The sequence below is a fragment of the Eptesicus fuscus genome, chromosome 17 (assembly GCF_027574615.1).
Source record: "Eptesicus fuscus isolate TK198812 chromosome 17, DD_ASM_mEF_20220401, whole genome shotgun sequence".
NCBI lineage: Eukaryota > Metazoa > Chordata > Mammalia > Chiroptera > Vespertilionidae > Eptesicus > Eptesicus fuscus.
In genome coordinates this window covers 32,327,647-32,349,028 of record NC_072489.1, presented here as the reverse complement: position 1 = coordinate 32,349,028, position 21,382 = coordinate 32,327,647, and the positions used below count along the sequence as shown (strand labels likewise).

The window sequence follows — 21,382 nt, the reverse complement described above, 5'->3', positions numbered from 1 at the left end:
ATTGTCTAATTACTGTGAAAATCTCAATGATCTGTCATGCATGGCCCCATAAAAAAAATCTTCCTACCACCATCAGTATTCACCACTTTCCTTTCTTCTACACCAGCATTTTTAGTGAGATTTTCTTCTAGAACTTCCATGCATCTAAAATGTCATTGATGCAAAACTCTGGGGGGTGAGGGCATATATGGGAGTGGGGTGGGGGGTGGCAATGGTAAGATATGTACACATATAATACCTTAATAAAAAAAATTGAAAAAAAAAAATAAAATGTCATTGTGTGTTTGATGCTGAAATGGGGAGATTGCCTCTCTTACCTTTTGTGTTTAATTCTATTAGAGATACTGGCTCCTGTTCTGCCTCACATCCTGATAGTTCATAAGATTTATAGAGGAAACGGCTAAGTCACACAGAGGAAGGGTTCATAGTCCTAGTTCCTCCCACCCCAGGACAAATCCAAATGACTGATAACCATGAAGTACTTAGAGTTTTGTCTTTCTCTCTATTGACCAAGGCTTTGATACTGGTTTGAGCTTTTATGACTTCATATTTACTTAGGATGACTTTTCCCCCAGAAGGTTCATCAGTCCCTCATGCCAATAGACTGTGAGAGATACCCTACCAATCTTCCAGACACGGTTGGGCGTGTATGGTGTTATGGGGCGACCCGCAAGAGACGACCACCAGAGACAGAGATCAAAATTTATGAGCCTTTATTAAGCTGGCCAGCGACTACAGTTGCAGCACTTCACCGCGGTAAAGGCCGAACTGCAGTGCTGACCACAGGTGTCACAGCAAATTTATACTCAGAATCCACAAGAGGGAGTTAGGACAGTTACAATGACAACCCAAAGGTTACAAAAGTTATTTCAGCCGTTTCCAAGAAACTCAGGGCACAGGTGCAACGCCTGGGCACACATGGCCGGAGCTTGAACCGCCACTTCCCTCTAAACTCCAACCCATTGTTCAGTGACCTACTCTACCTCCCTCTGTCCTAAGGCATCCTGCCTCCAGGCAGCGGAGGAGCTGTGCAATGTTTGCAGCCCAGAACAATGGGAACTGGAATCGATAACACAATTTAAGCTTGAGCTGGTGTCTCAACATGCCATCCCTCAGTTACATTTTCTGTAAATTCAAACAAACTTTATATTCCAACCACATGTGACTTCCCTGCAGTATTGAAATAATCATGACTTACCCATGGGTTAAGAGAGACATTTTTACTTATGAAAAGAAGAAATTTGCTGGGGCTATATTTTTACCATTAAACTATCGTGTTGGACGGATTAACATTTCTACTTATCTCTGAGTTGTTTTGGAGATTTAAAGGACACAGGTGTTCTCTGAAAGAAAATTAGCAGCATGCTCCCACTGGCAGATGTGTGTCAAAATGGGATTGGTTAAGATAAGTATATTTGGAAAAGAACCTATTGTGTTTAAGTTTTTATGTAGTAGTATGGCTGCTCCAACTTCATAGTCTTCCTGTTATTAGCCATTTGAACTAACAGGTGATAGAAGGCCTTAAGACTGAGAGGAAAAAAAACAACACAGGAAGAATCATGTGCTTGTTATTAAGAAACTTCTGAGGAAACAAAGCCACTTTAAAACATAAAGAGGTTTTCTTTGAAAAATTAATTTCCTAAAACTCGAGGGCTCTTTTATTTTGGCAAAAAAAGAAGGTAGCTTCTACTACTTCCAAATATTATTCACGTCAATAGTAAGAATTAGGATGTCATACAGAAAACAGGTCAATGGAGGTGATAGTTTTATTTGAGTCACAGTCATAGATTATAATAAAAGTTTATTTTTAGAGGAGATGATATACTGTCGCTAAGATTATGTCTGTGTGCTAAACTACCCCAGAATGTAGTGGTTTAAAAACAACAGTGATGTATTGTTTTTCACCGTTTCCTGGACCGTCTGGATTCAGTGAGCCGACCTTGTGCTCCACATGGTGTTGTGGAGATCACGCCAGCAGCTGGAACGTTCAAGATTGCTTCATGTCCTCCAGAGTCACTCTCTAATGACCCGTCACTGCACAGTAGCCTAGGCTTCTTTACAGTTTGGCTGTTGTGGGAGGGGTGTTAGAGTCAAGTTTATATTTAACTTTCTAAGGTCTGCTAGTTAAGCTGTCTGAGACTTGGGCAAATGGCCTGCAGGCACTGGTTTTTTGAGAGTTCCCACTGGGGCTCCAGCTCTGGCTTTGAATCGAGGTTCTGCCACTCACATCCAGGGAGGTGAAGTTATTTGCCTGAGGCCTTAGGCCTTGTCTTCTCATTTTGCATAATGTGGATAATGACAGAACATACAGAATTATTGAAAAATAAAATAAGTTTATATAAAGTTCTATTATCTTTATTTCACTGATAAAAAATATTAAAAAAGTGTTAATTAGCTTATTCAAAGTCACATAGTTACTAAGCAATGTGGCTAGGACTTAAGTTATAACACTGTGTTTAGCACATAGTAAACACTAATTTAAAAATTACTGATAATAGAGATATTCAGACATATCTTAAAAAGACACTATTCAGCTTAATTTGACATTTAATACCATCTTGCAGGCCTCTCACATTTATGACTGTAGTTAAAATAGTAAGCTTAAATTTAATGGTGATAAAAATATGTTCGGACTGAGCTAAAATTATTAAATACTTAAAGATGATATAATAGTACATTACTTGCCACTATAACGTAAGTAAGAGTGAACAATTTTCCCCCAAATAATTGATTTTATTTTTATGTTTAATGCTGTGTTTGTTTATTACTTTCAGTCCTTATATAGATTCAGAGGGCCTTCCCCTTAACACCCATTCTCTCCATTCTTATTAATCTGTCCTAATTCCTACATTTCCTATCCAAGTCACTCCTTTGGAGTATGACTTTTGTCCTCAGAAATCAAAATGTGAATCTGAAAAAATAATACATTGATTCATCATTACTTACAGAAGTCATAGGCTAAATTAATTTGTTAGATTATATATAGTCCATTTCCTGACTGCAAAAATTTCCTACATGGTATTTATTCAATTAGCCATATAATAAATTGAGGAAGTATGCATCAATTTAGGAGTAAACTGTTATTACATTTGCCTGAAAACTAATAAATATTATAATTGAAGGAACATACATTATTGTATAAATTATATTAAAACCTTTTTGTTTTGTTTTTGTAGAATGTGGGCATGGCTGACTTCCATTGAAATCTGATTTTACAAAAATAGGTGGTGAGCCAGTGGGCCATAGTGTGCTGACCCTATGATGAATCGACCATTCAGTTTACAATCACAGTCCAATACTAGGCCAGAGGTAGAAATGGGGACTTCAGGAGGACAGAGGAAAGGCACCCAGACTCTGTGCCTTAGGAGATGTGTCTGTGCGGACTTTGTAGAGAATGGAGAGGAGCCAAGGAGGGAGATTATCAGTCAAGGCTTCTCAGGGGAGATTATGGCTGACTTTCCTAAAAATATGCAGCAGTTCACCAAGAGACTGTGCTAAAGTATGTTCCATGTTAAGCATAGGGACTTTGTGAAGCCTGTCTCTTAATAATTAAGGGGTTACCAGGTTGAATAAATTTGGAAAATACTATCTCTTTTTTTCCCTCCAGTTAGCTTTCTAAATGTGGTTTAGTCCCCAAGTAAAGACTCCTAAATTCTATAGAAAAAAGAAATTAAAGTTCTATAACAGAATTTTCTTACCTGCTGATGGAACCCTTCTGTTCTTCTGTTGGTGTGGAATGTCTAGTAATGTATTTCGGAAATAATGTTTAAATAGCATTGGGCACAGCCATAAACCAAGGATGAAGAGTCTTTGATACCATTGGTCTATGTGTAGGCAGCCAAGTTCCAGAAGCACTTTGAACAAATGTCTCTTTGGTGTACAAGTTACAGGGCAGTCGGTATCCAGCCACTGGGAGATGCAAGTCATCAGGGTTTCTGAGGTTTTAGGTAGAACAAGAAATCAGTGAATTGGGAAACATGAAATGATAGAGCAATGGTTCTAAAGTTTGGACATTATCTCTCTGGAGGATGTTTTCTTGTCACAATGACCAGGAATACTGCTGGTATTTCATGGGCACAAGAGATGCTAAATGTTATGCAGTACATGGGACATCCATGCACACTGAAGATGTATGACGCCAATGGCACCTTGTGGAGAGAGAAACACTGCTATAGAAAAGGCTTAGTCTCTGCGGCAGGGGACCACATCTCCCAAGGTTCAAAAGGTTGGGTAAAAAATCTAGGCGGAAACCTTTAGGCGGATTATCATTAATTCAGCATTAAATGTTTAAAATGTCAAATGCTCCTTTTTAGTTTTAACAGATGCAATTTGTTTGATTCCATAAAAACCCATTAGATTTTATTTTTGCTCAAGCATAGGCTGTTGTAAGATTTGCAGGGCAAAGGTCAGGTAGAGAGCAATCTTCTGAACAAGATTAGATGCTATTAAGCATTTCAGAGGTAATCTAATAAAGTTTGTCATTAGTGCCTCCTGTCCTCATGATCATTTCGACAGGAGCACCAGAGTATCCTTAGCTCTGATTTTGAAAGTAGCCCTCAGTGGGTATTTATTTTTTATTTAAAATAACTTTTTTTTTTTTTTAAGAAGACTGTCAGGCAATTGGTTTCTGTTCTGAATTCTTCTGGAGTAAATAGTAAATAGCCTCAAGGAGACATTCATGTGGTTCATGAAAAATAACAAGCGGATCCTTGAACAGATCAGGGTTGCTGTAAATAAGGCACCATCCCCTGGTCTGATGCAGCCCCTGCCGGGATGAATACGTGGGGTGCAGAGTGGGTAGGCTGATGCTCAGTCTCACTCCTCCCCCATGCAGGTGCCTTTGTACAGTGTGCAAATTGCACAACCCCTGTGCAGTGGCCCTGGGTCAAAACCACTATTGTTTTATTGCATTTGGCTTTATTGAATATATTTCTTCAGTTTGGATGCTTTTAAGTACCTACTACATGACACACTCCATGACAAGTGTGGTATTGTACAAGCTAAAGTATATGCCCCTTTAATTGAGTGCCCACCCTATGGCAGCTTCTTTGCCCAGTGCTTCATACTCACTACTGTTCACAACTTAGCTGTTTTCATTTTCTGACTAGGGAAGGTAAAGCTTATTGGCTTTAAATAACATGCCCGTAGTTATATAGCTAAGAAGTGAAGGCACTGGGATTCCAAACCATCTTTTTTGTTTGTTTGTTTCTAAACTTCCTGCTATTAGTTACTGTACGGTAAAGGATTTCAGTGAATTTATATGTTAGTGGGAGGAGATCAATAAGTCACCAGATGGTTACAATACAAGCATAGGTGCTAATCAGGCAAGATACCTACTTAGAGAAAGTTGTCAGAGACTATTTCCCAGAAGAGGTTGTCCTTGCGTCTTAAAGAAATTTACACAAACATGTGGGGAATTCAAAGACTAATAAATAAAACTACAATGAAGTACTTCCTCACACTTGTCAGTCAAGATGGCTATTAAGGAAGGAAAGAAGGAAGGAAGGAAGGAAGGAAAGGGAAGGAAGGAAGGAAAGGAAGCAAGCTAAGGGAAGCAAGGGAAGGGAAGCAAGGAAGGGCAAAGAAAGGAAGGAAGGGAAGAAAAGAAAAGGAGTGTTGGTGAGGATGTGGAGAAACCGGGACTCTTGCACACTCTTGTGGAGAGGATGCAATATGTTACAACTGCTATGCCAAACAGTATGGAAGGTCCTCCAAGATTTAAAAACAGAATGACCATGTGATCCAGCAATCCTATTTCTGGGTATTTATCCAAAAGAATTGAAATCAGGACCTTGAAGAGATATTAACACTCCGATATTTAATACAGCACTATTCATAAGAGCCAAGACGTGGAATCAACTTAAATATGCACTGACATATGAATGCATAAAAAAACCACCGGTGGCATATACATAACAATGGAATATAATTTAGCCTGAAAAAAAAAAGAAGGAAATCCTGCAATTTGCAACAACATGAACCTTCAGAACATTATACTAAGTGAAATAAGTCATTCACAGAAAGACAAAAACTGCAAGATTTCACTTATATGAGGGATCTACTAGTAAGTCAACTCATAGAATCAAAGACTGGAATGGTGGTGACCATGGCTAGGGGGAGGCAGAAAGAGAGAGTTTCTAATTAATAGGCATCAAATTTCTGTTAAATAAGATGAATAAGCTCTACAGATATGCTGTACAATATTGAGCCTATAGTCAGCAACAATGTGTTGTGTACTTAAAATTTATTAAGAGAGAAAAAAACCAAGATGGCGGCATAAGGGAAACACCTAATTGTTGCCTACCACAACAATTTTAAAACTACAACTGGAAAACAGAGCGGACATCGTCCAGAACCACCAGAAAGCTGGCTGAGTGGAAATTCTACAACTAGAAAAAAAGAGAAAAGGACGCTGAGCCTCAGGAGCTGTGGAGGTGCGGAGATCCATGAGCGCGGAAAGGGCGGGCGGCTGAATACGTGGCTGGCTTACTCGCGGTGCGTGGAGAGGGCGGGCAGCAAACGCGTGGCTAGCTTTCTTGTTCGGGAGGAAACAAAACCTCCCAATTGCACTGAAATCCAGCTCCGGTCGGGGAGAAACTGGACTGTCTGGCAGCGAGCGAAACTCGAGAGCAGCCTTCTCTCAGAGGTGCACAGCCATTGCTGTGGGACACGGAGAACAGGGCCCTCTTAGGGCAGGGCTGACAGGAAACGAAAGCCTGTCTGCGCCACCCTGAGACTCCGCCCCAGCCAAGCTGAGCACAGAAGCCCTCCCAGCGGAGACACTGCTGATCCTCACAGCCAGGTGGCTTGGAGAACAACTCCCCCAGTGATACCAACAACAAGCAAGGCTTAACTACAACAAGACTGTGCACACAGCCCACCAAGGGGTGCACCAAGGGGTGCACCACAGGTAACTGGGGAGGCTGAGCTACTGGACCCTGCTAGGACACCTAACACACAAAGCAACTCCATCAACTCAGGGAAGCAGCTAAAATGCGAGACAAAGAGGCAGGCCACAATTGAAGGAAATGGAGGAAAGCAAAAGACTGGATATAGAGTTCAAAACCACTGTTATAAGGTTTTTTCAAGAATTTCCTAGAAAAGGCCGATAAATTAAGTGAGACCCTCAAGGATATGAAAAGGGACCAACTAGAAATTAAGCATACACTGACTGAAATAAAAAATATTATACAGAGACCTAAAAGCAGACTAGAGGATCGCAAGAATCAAGTCAAAGATTTGGAATACCAAGAAGCAAAAAACACTCCTCCAGAAAAGCAAAAAGCAAAAAGAATCCAAAAAGTTGAAGATAGTGTAAGAAGCCTCTGGGACAACTTCAAGTGTACCAACATAAGAATTATGGGGGTCCCGGAAGAAGAGAGAGAGCAAGATACTGAAAACCTATTTGAAGAAATAGTGACAGAAAATTTCCCCCACCTGGTGAAAGAAATAGACTTACAAGTCCAGGAAGCACACAGAACCCCAAACAAAAGGAATCCAAAGAGGACCACACCAAGACACATCATAATTAAAATTCCAAGAGCAAAAGACAAAGAGAGAATATTACAAGCAGCAAGAGAAAAACAGTTACCTATAAGGGAGCACCCATACGATTGTCAGCTGATTTCTCAACAGAAACTATGCAGGCCAGACAGGAATGGCAAGAAATATTCAAAGTGATGAACAGCAAGAACCTACAACCAAGATTACTCTACCCAGCAAAGCTATCATTCAGAATTGAAGGCCAGATAAAGAGCTTCACAAATAAGAAAAAGTGAAAGGAGTTCATCACTGCCAAACCAGAATTATATGAAATGCTGAAAGGTATTCTTTAAGAAGAGGAAGAAGAAGAAAAAGATAAAAATTATGAACAACAAATACGTAACTATCAACAAGTGAATCTAAAAACCAAGGCAATAAAAAATCTGATGAACAGTATTAACTGGTGAATATAATAGAATCAGGAGTATATAAAGGGAGTGGACTGACAATTCTCAGGGGAAAAGGGGAGTGGGGGTGCAGGAAGAGACTGAACAAAAAGCGTACACCTATGGAGGAGGACAGTGGGGGGAGGTAAGGGCAGAGGGTGGGGTAGGAATCTGGTTGAGGGGAGCTATGGGGGAAAAAAGAGGAACAATTGTAATAATCTGAACAATAAAGATTTATTTTAAAAAATAAAATAAAATTTATTAAGAGAGTAAATCACCTGTTAAGAGTTCTTACTGCAATAAAAATAAAATAAAATATAAAATAAACTAATAAGGCACAGTATAGATTGAAAAGCTTGTCTGCACTTCAGAAAATAAGCTGGGATGTGTTTGTGAGTTTTAGTGATCCCTTTAAATTGGCATATACCAACCAAAAATAATCTGGGTAGATTTAAAAACATACATTGAGCAACGAGATGAACCTTTTAGATGGTATGCTATGTGAATTAACCTGTCACAAAAAGAGAAATTCTGTATGCTTCCATTTATATGAGGTATATCTGGCATAGCCAAATTTATTTTTTAAAATTTTTTTGTTAATCCTCACCTGAGGATTCCATTGATTTTTAGAGAAGGAAGGGGAGAGACAGAAAGAAACATTGACGTGAGAGAGATACATCGATTGGTTGCCTCCTACACATGCCCCAATCAGGGCCAAGGATCGAGCCTGAAACTGAGGTACTTGTCCTTAACTGGAATTGAACCTGGGACCTTTCAGTCCATGGGCCGATGCTCTATTCACTGAGCCAAACTGGCTAGGACAATAGCCAAATTTATAGAGACAAAATGTAGAATGGTGGTTACTAGGAGCTGGAGAGAGAGGGAATAGGAAGTTCTTGTTTAATTGGTGTAGAGTTTCAGTTTAAGAGGGTGAAAAATTCTGGAGATGAATAGTGGTGATGACTGTACAACAATCTGAGTGCACTAAGTGCTATTGGACTATACACTTAAAAATGATGAAGAGTGATACATTTTTATATGTTACCATAGAAAACACACACACACATTGATTTCTTGGAGCCCATTGCATACCTTATGAATCTGACTTTCTAATGCTTTAAGGTTGGGAAACAACTGGCCTCAAGCATTTTGACCAAGAATCTAGTCTAAGCTATTAGGACCTTGCTTTGGAAAATCTGGTGAATCTTCAGAATTGAATAATGTAAAAATTAAATTTGACAGTTTTCAGTCAATACAGTATAGTTATAGAAGATGATTTTTAAGACAATGATTTTAAAATTTTTGTTGCCCTAACCCAGTGGTCAGCAAACTCATTAGTCAACAGAGCCAAATATCAACAGTACAATGATTGAAATTTCTTTTGAGAGCCAATTTTTTTAAACTTCTTCTAATGCTACTTCTTCAAAATAGACTCGCCCAGGCCGTGGTATTTTGTGGAAGAGCCAGACTCAAGGGGCCAAAGAGCCACATGTGGCTCACGAGCCGCAGTTTGCTGACCATGTCCCTAACTGGTTTGGCTCAGTGGATAGAGTGTTGACTTGCGGACTGAAGGGTCCCAGGTTCGACTCCGGTCAAGGGCATGTACATTGGTTTCGGACACATCCCCAGTAGGAGGCGTGCAGGAGGCAGCTGATTGATGTTTCTCTCTCATCAATGTTTCTGACTATCCTTCTATCCTTCTCCCTTCCTCTCTGTAAAAAAAATCAATAAAATATATTAAAAATAAATAAAAATAACATTTTTCTTGTTTTTAGATAACTCAATCACTGATATTTGGAGTTTTAATTTGAAATTAAAACATTTTTAAATACATTCTCTCATATTATTTCATAGCATTTGTATGAAATTTCTTGGGCAGAATTATTATTTTAATATTAGGGAAGAAAACACTAGGCACTGTTTATCTATTTTTAAAGCCTGAATTAATTGGAAGTGATTACAAAGAGTGGAGTCAAAGGGAGAAAGAAGAGAAACTTGGAGGTATTTCTCTGAGTGGGTTTCTCTGCTTGGACTCACCAACGGGGGCTGATGGAAAGCACCAGGGTTCCGGGTCTGATCAGAGATTTCCTCCCTCCTCTGAGGGCACAGAAGCCCAGAGCAACTTGGACTTCAAGGGTCCTTTGTGACCTGGATAGCAGGGGATTAGAGACTTAACTCCCCACCCTCTGGGCATGACATGACTCCTGTGTTCAGTATGATCTTGGGGAAGAGCTGAACAGTGAATGTGAGGAATCAATATGTCACTGAGAGAGAAGGGTTGATAGTCCAAATGAAATAGAATTTGATTTTAAAAAAATGAAGAAATGGGTATTTAGAACAATAACACATATAATTGTGATTGTTAATGTTTATTGAATGTTTACTATGTGCCAGGCATCTTAATGCTTCATATCTCAATATCTCATTTTTCACTTATTTTCAACACAACCCTAGGCAGTAGGTGGCTTTATTACCCCCCCCCCCCTTTTTTTTTAAGCCCAAGGAGCTGAGACCTGGTCAGATTAAATTACTTGCCAAGGGCATAGCTAAGCATTAGTAGCAGAGCCTAATTCAAGTTGATATTCTTCCATTCTAAAGCCCATATGCTTAATTACTATACAGTCTTCCAGGATAAGGAGTTTCAATTTTATCACATCAGTGATAAAATTATATCCCACGTCTATAATGGCTTGCTTGATTTAAAGCATTATATACAAAATAAATTATTATTCTTTATAATCTGGTGAGAAAATAGGCAGCTATTGAAGGTTTGGAGCCATTGTGTGATATTGGCTAAATGTTGTTGATAGAAATAAATCTGACAGTGATGTGTAAAGGAGGGAGGGGCAGAGAAAGACCAGTTATTACTGTTGCATAACAGACTGAATCAGGATCAATGCCAGGTGATCCAATTAAGGAAGAAAAGTATGTTGAGGGCAGACAGCCTAGTGATGAGTTCACTAAGGGGAAAGATCAGTTAACTGTGAGGTTAGGAGGAACCCTTACTTTAATCCTTCATCAGTAGAAATTGATTTCTTTGGTAAGCCAGATATTTCTGCTGTTACTCAATTGTTATAAGCTACCAGTACAGAAATAAACAATACTTGTCAATATTCTTGACATTACACTTGATACCAAGCTTATTTCTTAATGACAGAATAAAAAGGCTACTGTTCCCCAAATGCTACCCAAAGATAATTATTATAACTCGGTATGCTCTGCTCCAGGTAGAGGGAATTGTTAAACAGTTTTTTAAAACTTCAGTTACAATTGACATTCAGTATTATTTTATACCAGTGGCCCTGTGCACGAATCCATGCGCCAGTAGCTCTCTGTGGGGCCTGGCTTGCTTTGGTTGAAGTCTACAAAAATAATCAGCCTCACAGAGACATGTCGTTGGAAAAGGAAGACGTATTCTAATGGCCTTTTCACGTAACTGTGGACATTTGTCTTTGATACCCCCACAAAGCCCAACAAATAGTAATATATTAAAAGTTAGCTGCAATGGAGGATCAGAAACCATATAAATGAACTTTTCATACTTCATTACACTGAAATCCATTGATCCATCTTGCACTTTGAATAGATCTTTCTCCATGCATGATTTCAATACATCATGCGTTGGGCATCTGCAAAGTACTGGTTCACTGAATTTCCAAAAAGCTCTCATTTGTTAATATCAATATATCACCAAATGATCTCATCCGACAGTCTTCAAGTATTGAGAAGCTGTTAAGCCCACAGTACAGATAAATTTTTTCAGAAGTTTTAATATTAATTTGAAAGTTCAAATTCTATTACTGGCAGCAAATACTGACTGTGGTTTTCCTTGAAGTGACAAGCTCACTTTTTTAAAAAAACAACACTCTGCTGGATACTCAAGTCTGCTTAACCAAAGTTTGTTGGTTGTTGCCAAGTAAAAATGACATTCCATGAGAAAAGTGGTTAAGTCAGCTTGCAACTCCAACCTAAGTTCTTTTCCTTGAGACAGCCATCATACTTCAGTAAGCAGACAATGCACTTTACATGGACTTGCCATTTGTCCCATACGATGAAAAACATCCACACTCAAGGGTTGAAACAAGAAAATAATTTTTACTGCTTCATTCAAAGCATTTTCAATTAAAATTGTCATTTTATTTTGCTGTGAGTATGCGGTGATGCCGAACAGGACAATGAGTGCAGTTTGCTGTTACTGCCTTACTTTGCTCTTGCATGGTCAGTGTCAATGTCAATTGACTTGTTTCGGGGTAAACTGTAAGATTTGAAAAGTTATTCTGTAGTGACTAGTTCAGTACCACGTGTGTTTATTGCTAAGAATTTCTATAAAAATTACCTTCTTTGGTGATTAGTGGGTTCAGATACCAGGTGAAGATAAGGGAAACAGCAAGTCCAGCCACGAGTATAGATGAATTCATTTGTAAGTCATAAGTACAATTCCACAGGCAAGGTCTCAACTCGTCTCTGTGTTTGCAGCTTCATCTTGGATCCAGTGAGATGTTATATCTTTGGAAAGAGGCAGTGCAGCGATTTTTTTTTTCCACTGGCTTCACCCAGCAGACATTCGGTAGAGTCCGCTCTGCAAGGCTTTAGTGGTCTCTCAGCCATCCTGTGGGATTCTCCAGTCACTGAAGTGTGGAAGTTCACCCTGTAAAATACTTCCCTTAGTCTTCCATTTCTGATTTGAAAACTCAAAAATATTTTGGGTTTTAAAAACTCTATCATGTCTACATTTAAAAACTCAATATTCTCTTCTTGAAACTTGGAGTAATTAGGCTCAAAGTGATATTACAACTGGCATGATAATATTATTGTTTAAATATTCTGTTGACAATATGGTAAATTATTATCATCCATAATGCTGAGGGAATGATAGGTTTTGCCATATTTCTATCTCTTATCTCCAGTGTCTCCAATTTCTTTGGACTAGATTGTCCCCCCGTGAGTCAGAAAACTCTCTGCTGTGTCCTTCTTATGTTTTTCAGTGTCTTTAGACTTAGAAATTGGTAGCTCTGGCAGGAGCATAAGAATCTTACGATCTTTCCCTTTCAAGTAAATTACCCTTAAAAAGAAGAAAAATATAAAAAAGCAAACTTTGAATTAAATTTTTAATATTGATAATTCTTACTAATTTATAAATTTGTAAGTCTTAGATAAAAGTTAAAAATGTTTTTGAAAATATATAAAACTATTATTGCAACGCAAGGTGTCCAAATATTTTTAATTATTGTTTTCCCTCTTAGGCAGAAGGAATACTCCAGAAGTTTAAAAGAATGATTTATTGAATGATAATAAGGTTACAGAGATTATAGCAGGTATATGATAATTAATTCATAGAAGCACAAAGTACTGAGATGGTACTGAGTTAATTTCTGTAAATAGTACACATACAGCAAATCTAATACTATCTTTAAAAATTCTACAAAGCACAAGAACATAGAAGTACACATGCATTAGCCATCAGAGCAGTGATGTCATATGGTGTCTGGGGGATTCTGCTGTACACATGAGAAAGAAGAGTGAAAAAGGCAAATGACAGCTTAGACTACGTGCTTTGACTTTGAGGACCCCCTTGAATGGGTCTTGGGGAATCCTGGGCTCCCGGAACACATTCTGAGCACTGTTGATGAGGTAATGATATTCTATAAGAGGCTTGTTTTTTGTTCTGTGTTTGTTTTACAGCCACCTGGCTATAATAAAATACTTGGGATTTTTCCCCCTCAGTTAGTTTTTATGTTCATACACTAGGTTACCAGAAATAAAATTACTAAGACAAATTCAGAATGTGGGACATCCAAAAAGACAGCTGTCACAGATCTCTTCTAAAAGTGAATGTAATCAGGGGGATGGGGGGTGAGGGTGGGGGTGGGGGGAGGTGGGAGGATTGTGTAGAATAAGAGACTAGAGAAACATAACAGCCAGAAGCAGTGTGTGGATTTTTAGGGAACCTGGCTTGAAAAATAAATAAATACACTTTTGAACAATAGGCAATTTTTTAATATGGGGTTGGGTGGGCAGTTGAACAGGCATGAGTGGAGCAAGGATGATGGACCAGGTATGGAAAATCACCCAGGGTGGAAAGCAAAGACAACCCTAGGGCAACCTTTCCCAGAAGTCAAGAATTGAGGTTGCTGAACTGAGGTCTAATCACCCCTAACTTTCTGGTGCTAATTCTCTGCTAACAGAACAGCTATTAGATGATATTTTGGAATTGTAGTTAATTTTTCTTATGTATGATGATGGTTCATAGTTATTTGTTTAGGGACATGTTATTTTTAGGATGAATGCTGAAGTATTAGGGGCAACATTGGATAATAATCTGCATTCAAAAAGTTCATAAAAATGACTATAAAACTCATATAGAAAAATAGAAGGATTAAAGGTAGATAAAGCAAAGATGGCACAATGTTAACAGCTACAATTTTAGGTGGTGGAGGTACAGGTGATTCTTGAACTATTCTGCCTTTTAATTTATTTGATATTTTTCTTTTCTTTAGCTTTTATTCTTTTAAAAAATGTTTATATTTATTGTTGCAAGTATTACAGGTGTCTCCCTTCTTCCCCCATTGACCACTCAACCCTGCTTCCACACCCCTCAGGCCATCACACACTGCTGTCGTTTTCATAGTAAAAAGTTGGTTAACAAATGAAGTCACTAAATCATGTTATTAGTATTATTGATTCATTTCAAAATTATTACCTAAAAGAAAGTAGAACTGTTTTGAAAGTTACATGAGGCATTTCTAAATACTTCCACTGTAAAGTGCATAGCTCAGTAGGTGATTAGCCTCACAGTCCTTCAGATGGAAATTTCCATCCTTTTTTCTGAGTGGTGTGACCTAAGACACGTTTCCAAGATCCCGGTGGTCTTAACTGTAAAATGGGTGACAATAACAATGGTTATTTGATAAGGCTGTTGTAAGAATAAAATTTATATTATCTGCCGAAACCGGTTTGGCTCAGTGGATAGAGCGTCGGTCTGCAGACTGAAGGGTCCCGGGTTCGATTCCGGTCAAGGGCATGTACATTGGTTGCAGGCACATCCCCGGTGGGGGGTGTGCAGGAGGCAGCTGGTCGATGCTTCTCTCTCATCGATGTTTCTAGCTCCCTATCCCTCTTCCTTCCTCTCTGTGGAAAATCAATAAAATATATTAAAAAAATTTATATTATCTAAAAAACCCTCAGCCTAGTGCCTGTATGATTCTAATCACACCAGAACTATTCTATAAATCAAATATAATAATACAGATGTACATGCACTCGTTTGGAGTCCCCCCCCCCCCTTATTTAAGCATTGAGGTAGGATTAAATGAGAATTTAGTTCCACATCCCAGTTAGATTTTCCAGTGGAGTTTTAAGAATTATATATTGAAGGGTATTTTTTAAGCCATTACTGTTTCACATACAAAAGAAGTTTTGTTGATTCGTGTATTCAACATCATACAATATTTTTATTTATTGGTCAAAGAGGGAAAAATAAGAGAAGAGGGTGAGAAGAGAATTAACATTTTTCAGTGTCTACTATGAGTCTGGCTCTTCTCTCCATTCTGTCTGATCTGATCCTTTCAACTGTGCTAGGAAGCATTCCCACATCCATGCTTTCATCACTGTATTCAACACATGCTCCCACGTTGTTATTCGTGAATCACTAAAAATACAGGGGTTGAACAAGACAGAGAGTGCTCCTATTTTTGTGGTATCTTTTTTTAAAAATATATATTTTATTGATTTTTTTACAGAGAGGAAGAGAGAGGGATAGAGAGTTAGAAACATCAGTGAGAGAGAAACATCGATCAGCTGCCTCTTGCACACACCCCACTGGGGATGTGCCCGCAACCAAGGTACATGCCCTTGACCAGAATCGAACCTGGGACCTTTGAGTCCGCAGGCCGACGCTCTATCCACTGAGCCAAACCGGTTTCGGCTTTTGTGGTATCTTAATTTGATCAGGGAAGATAGCCAGTAACAAATATCTGATTATCTAATACTAGCGTTCCCGTTGCAGGAAAAATCCTGCAATAGGATTTCCTGCTGCACTCGACCCTGCCTCAGTTCCTCCCTTGTCACCCGCCTTGCCTTCTCCTCCAGCCCGCCTGCTTTTCCCTTCGCCCCCGGCCCCGCCTCCGCTCTGCCCTTGTCACCCGCCCCGCCTTCTCCTCCAGCCTGCCTGCTTTTCCCTTCGCCCCCGGCCCCGCCTCCGCTCCGCCCTTGTCACCCGCCCCCCCTTCTCCACCAGCCCGCCTGCTTTTCCCTTCGCCCCTGGCTTCTTTCGACGCTGTCTTGATATGCAAATTAGCCACCATCTTTGTTGGGGTAATTTGCATACTCGTCCTGATTGGTCGGTGGGCGTGGCTTGGCTGGTGGGCGTGGCTTAGGTATAGCGAAGGTGCGGTCAATTTGCATATTTGTCTATTATTAGATTAGATGGTTGTAGGAAGGGATAAAAGACTTTATAATAGGAGGACCTAATCTAGCTGTTGGAAGACTGGAAGCTTCCAACATTGTTGATGAATGCTCGCTGGTCTGCATATATCATCAAGTGTGTGTGTGTGTGTGTGTGTGTGTGTGTGTGTGTGTGTGTGTGTGTAAGGGGGGGTGTGGTGCAGTGGGGACAGAGGACCTAAAGAGGGAGATGGAACTGAAAGGAGTGTGGTGACAGCAGGCTGCTAAGGGAGAGGGTGTGTTTTCCCTATTATACCTGGGACACTTACGGTCACAAAGATAAATACAAGTGGGATTTGAACTTGGTTCTGTCTAAACCCCAAGCTCTTTCTCAGAAAATAGACCTTTCCTTGTTAGTCATCAAACCATGCTTAAGTTATTGCTTTGGCCTACATCTGCAGACTCTTTGCCATGAAGGCTTTTGCATTTTCATTCAGATATACTGCTGTATGTGTGTTTTTTTGTTGTGTGTGTGTGTGTGTGTGTGCGCGCGCATATGTGTTTTTTTAAATGAAAGTAAGTCACTGTTCATGCCTTCAGATTCATCTGTTTTGTTTTTCAGTGTTCCCACATTCCAGAGCCTTCCTGAAGAGATCCTCAGTAAACTTGCTGACGTCCTTGAAGAGGTAATTGTTTTTAACACTTGAACTTTCCCCATGGGACCTAGCCCATTAGAGCTTTGCAATGATGAGTTACAAACTGCAGGGAGACCTTTTAAATATTTTATAGCTCTATATTCAGCTTCAATAAAAAGCAGCTTAGCGCATCTGACATTTACTCATAGTCAGAAATGTGCAAATCAGCTATAGAGGGAGAAAAACTTGATTGTAGCAAACGTAATGTCACTTTGACTTGCAAGAATAGGAGCTGGCCTATTTCTATCTCATTTTAGTCCACATGAAGCTGGAGTGTAGTTAATCACCACTCTGAAGGTTCAGATGAGCATGTTTACAAGGGTAATTAATAGTTGAGTATATATTTTATTAGCACGTGAGTATATTTTGCACACATCGTTATGTGCCTGAAAGTGGAAGTGTCACTTTTGCTTTTATCTGGACCTATGAAACTTGAAAAAATGTTGAAGCAGGAGTCAGAGGGGTTTGACACAGGCAGCATCCTGAGGATAGGGTCTCTGGTGCCCATAGACACAGGGGAGGCAGAGTGTCTGGACACCTGTGCAGCTGGGTGCTTGGAGAAAACTGTTCTGGTATCTTCTGTTTCCTTGGTGATCTAGAAAGCAAGGTCATCCCAACTGAGAATGAGGACTGAGTAGAGGTATGAGAGGTTTGAGGACAGAGGAGGTAATGTGAGAAAAATGAAAGAGGGGATGGACTAGGAAAGCACAGTATGATTGCGAGACATCCTTCAGGCTCCACTTGATGTGTGCAATCCCAGATCTAAGCTGAACAGGCCAGGGAGAGCCTATTTAAGGCTTGCAGTAGCGGGGAGAGAGAAAACTCAACTGTGCCGGAATGAAAGGTGGGAGGATTCTTAAGGGCTGAGGTGAGCTGGTGGAAAAGTACTGCGGTGGGGAGGAGGTTGGGCAATGTGACTAGATCATCTGTGTTTGCTAATTAGCCCTTGTGGAAGCGAGGCTCCCACCCTCCCCCAGAGACTGTCTCCTTCTATGTTGACATTTGTAAGGTAGAGCCGCTAGGTCCTTGAGAAAGACCTTGCTGGGCTGTGAAACTGGCAAAGGCTGGGAGAAGCTTTGCATCTCATAGAGGCAGTTTAAGTGTTTAAAGTTGCAAACTTTCTCAAGTAAATGCTCTAAGAAAAGGAAGACCTGAAACCTAGAGTCTGGAAGAAGGCGTCTCAAGTTTAGTCAAGGTGTGTGTGTGTGTGTGTGTGTGTGTGTGTGTGTGTGTGTGTGTGTGTGTGTGTGTGTGTGTGTTCAGCCCCATTTGTTTGCCTGAAGTCAGGTTCCAAGCAGGCAGAGAATTGGATGTAACCAGGATTGTTGTGTTGTGTTTTTTTTTTGCCAAGAAAAGATGAGTTGTTGAGGGAGTTGCGGGAGGGGGTTGAGGGTGCATGTGTAGAAAGGATTATGATTGACCTTGGAATTTAAACTGGGCAAGGAGAAGAGGAGCCTTGGAAGGAGCAAGGGCCAGTGAGAGGTTGTAGGATCATCGGATTTGGCCTCATGACGTTGAAGAAGTCGTGGAGTTGTGCTGTAATCGAGGTGCACTGGAAAGATACCGCCAGTTTTTTTGTCTCCAGGTATTAATTATACCAGTAAATCTATAATCTGTAGAACTTCAAAGGTTCATATATACAAAGTCTCAGTTTGAGGCTTGTCAGGGTGAGCTTCCCTCTGATGTATTGGCCTCCCTCATATCGGAACACAAAGTAAGGCAGAATTCACATTTGATTCCTACATTCAAGTATAAAAAATTCATGAAAAGAAATACTGGCCGTATTTCTCTCGGAATGCACCGACCATTGTACCTGAAACCACTGTAAATGGAAAACTGCTTTTCCTAGCTGCTTTGCTTTTTGCTTTTCATGTTGAATACACTAAAAAATTCTCCAATTACCTTTCTCTTTTTTTTTTTTACAAACAAAACAAACTACAAATGTATTAGTCCAAATCAAGGTCATTAAAAAAAAAGCCATGAAATCCTTTAATCATTTTATTTCATTTCCACAACTGTGAGAGCATTGTCTATGTTTTGCAAAAACAATAACCATAGCTCTATAAATAATTCTGAGCAAAGAAATATTTAGTGTTTTATGTCAGATTTTCTAATCAGAAGATGCCTTTAATTGGTGTTTGGATTCTGCGAGCCACAGCACAGTCTATACCAATACCACACGAGAATAGAAACAGATGATTAAGTGGCCACACATTTGTTTTGAGGATATGAAAATGAACTAAATAGACAAAATGTGAAGTAGACTGATAAGCATACTACCCAATGCATGAAAGTGTTCAACTCAAGTTGAATAAACAAGCACAGTGAGAAATTAGATTAAATTATGTATCAGATAGCATGAAGCAAATTTGGAAGAGCAAAAGCAATACCAGTGTCACAAAACATTAAAGGGAATGGCTTTGCATGATAATTGGGCTGTCTTTCTTTCTACCATGATCCACAAGAAGATGAAAGAACCCCCGATTATTGTGAAAGGCAAGCAGTATTCTTCTAGCGTTCAACAAAGAAGTTTGCAGCCTTGTTTACTCAACAAATATTTATGGAGCACCTGCCATGTGCCAGCAATTGCTGCAAGCTCTGGGGATCCAGGGTCCTGCTGTCCCATAGCATATGCTTCTTGGAGGACACAGAGGAGAAGTCTGTAAGGAAAACACCACCCAGTGATGAGGCCACTCTGTATTGTGTTACTAATGGAGACCTGTCTGCTGAGGTGATGTTTAAGCTGAGATCTAAATGCAGATATAGGATCCCATGTGTACCACGCAGAGGGAAGAGCAGGCTTAAGGTCCTGAGCTAGGAATGAGGTTGCTGTCCTTAGGGAACAGAAATAAGGTTTATAGGGGGTTGGGGGTGTAGAATGAGACTGTCAGAGGAAAGTAGACAAGGCCAGAGGGCAGCAGGCTTTGCCTGTCATGATAAGGAGTTTGGTTTTTATTATAAACGCAGTGGGAAGATGTGGAGGGGCTTAACTGGTAAAGTTGGCATGATCAAAGCTATGTTTTAATGGTGTCTCTGGCTAGTGTGAGAAGAATGGATTATAGAGGGACAGACCAATTAGAAGGCTACAGCGAAGTAACCCAGGTGAGGATGGATGGTTTATATGTAGATCTACTTTATTATTGACTATTTTATTCCTTTTACTCACTATACTAAATACTTCTAACAGAAAAAAATGAAAGGGACAGGGGAGGCAGGGACTGAGAGAAATAAAGTATAACTAGGTAGAAAGAGGAATGAACATAATGTTACTGATATGATAAATTGATGTAGGAGGGTGCATGTGACTAGAGGAAAAATGGATGAAACTTGGGCATCCTATTCCAGAGCTGGAAAAGAAGCTTGTCAGTGAGTCATTGCTTACCCCAGCCCCTACCTGCACCCCTCTGTAATTTCTAGCATGGATGTATTCATTTTTGTGTTACTCCCTCTCTATAATAATAAAAGCATAATATGCTAATTAGACCAGAAGTCCTTCTGGACTACCTTCCGGACAAAGCTGCGGTTGCTAGGGAAACTTGGGTCCTGGGTGCCTGCAGGCAGCTGGGGGGTTGTGTGGGGAAGCCCGGGTCCCGGGTCCCAGGTGCCGGAGGAAAGCTGGTGCCAGCAGCTGGAGGAAGGAACACCTACTCTTGCACGAATTTCTTGCATCGGGCCTCTAGTAAAGTTATAAAATAGGAAATAATATATTTATTTTTAGTGTAACAATTTAATGCCATTTTATTTCTTTTCTTTATATCACAAAGTAGATACTATATTCCTTTGTATATTGACTCTCTCATGCCCTTTTCAGGAACATATAAAAAGTTCTCCCTAGTCCCTTTAAGAAGTGTGTGTACATGTAGATATATAAAGAGGTTCTTGGTGAAAGGCTTATCTAGGTCAAGCACAGTGTCCAAACATTTTCCTAGGTTGTGTTTTGCAAGACACATTGAAATAATTACTTGATTCTCTAAATATTTACCTTTATTGCCACTGTAGTATGTTCTTATCTCATGTCTGCTCAAGTCTGAATAAATGTTAGAAATCATGTTAGAGCTGCTGAATTTGGTTTGCTAGAGAATCCATTTTACAGTTTATAAAATAAATTATAGGAGACATTTTAGGTACATGTAGGGAATAGCAAGTTTTGACTTTATAAACTGATTTCATTAACCTCTATACTATCCTTTGTATTATAGTAAAATATGTATTGAAATTAATTAATCAAATATTGGGTATATTTTTAAGGTCTATAATGTACCTGGGGTCAATGAAAAACAAACAAACACAAACAAAACTGTGAGATTATAAGATAAGATCTAATCTCTTCTTTCTTAATAAATAACCTAACACACCTTCCTTCTTCCTTTATGTACA

At 39.6% G+C, this 21,382-nt stretch overlaps 1 protein-coding gene and 1 non-coding gene across 3 annotated transcripts in view; one reads left to right on the top strand and one right to left on the bottom strand.

Annotated features, from left to right (window-relative positions):
* Positions 1-21,382, top strand: part of PRKG1 (protein kinase cGMP-dependent 1) — a 1,119,499-nt gene that overhangs the window by 806,664 nt on the left and 291,453 nt on the right. For both annotated transcript variants that reach the window (XM_008152952.3, XM_008152951.3), the window contains exon 5: positions 16,933-16,996. In XM_008152952.3, coding sequence (XP_008151174.1) covers positions 16,933-16,996 — 64 coding nt within the window. The remainder of the gene's footprint in view (positions 1-16,932; positions 16,997-21,382) is intronic.
* On the bottom strand, positions 717-787 carry MIR9250-1 (microRNA mir-9250-1). The gene is given in 1 exon segment (NR_128947.2): positions 717-787. It is a non-coding gene; the product is annotated as a microRNA mir-9250-1 (primary transcript).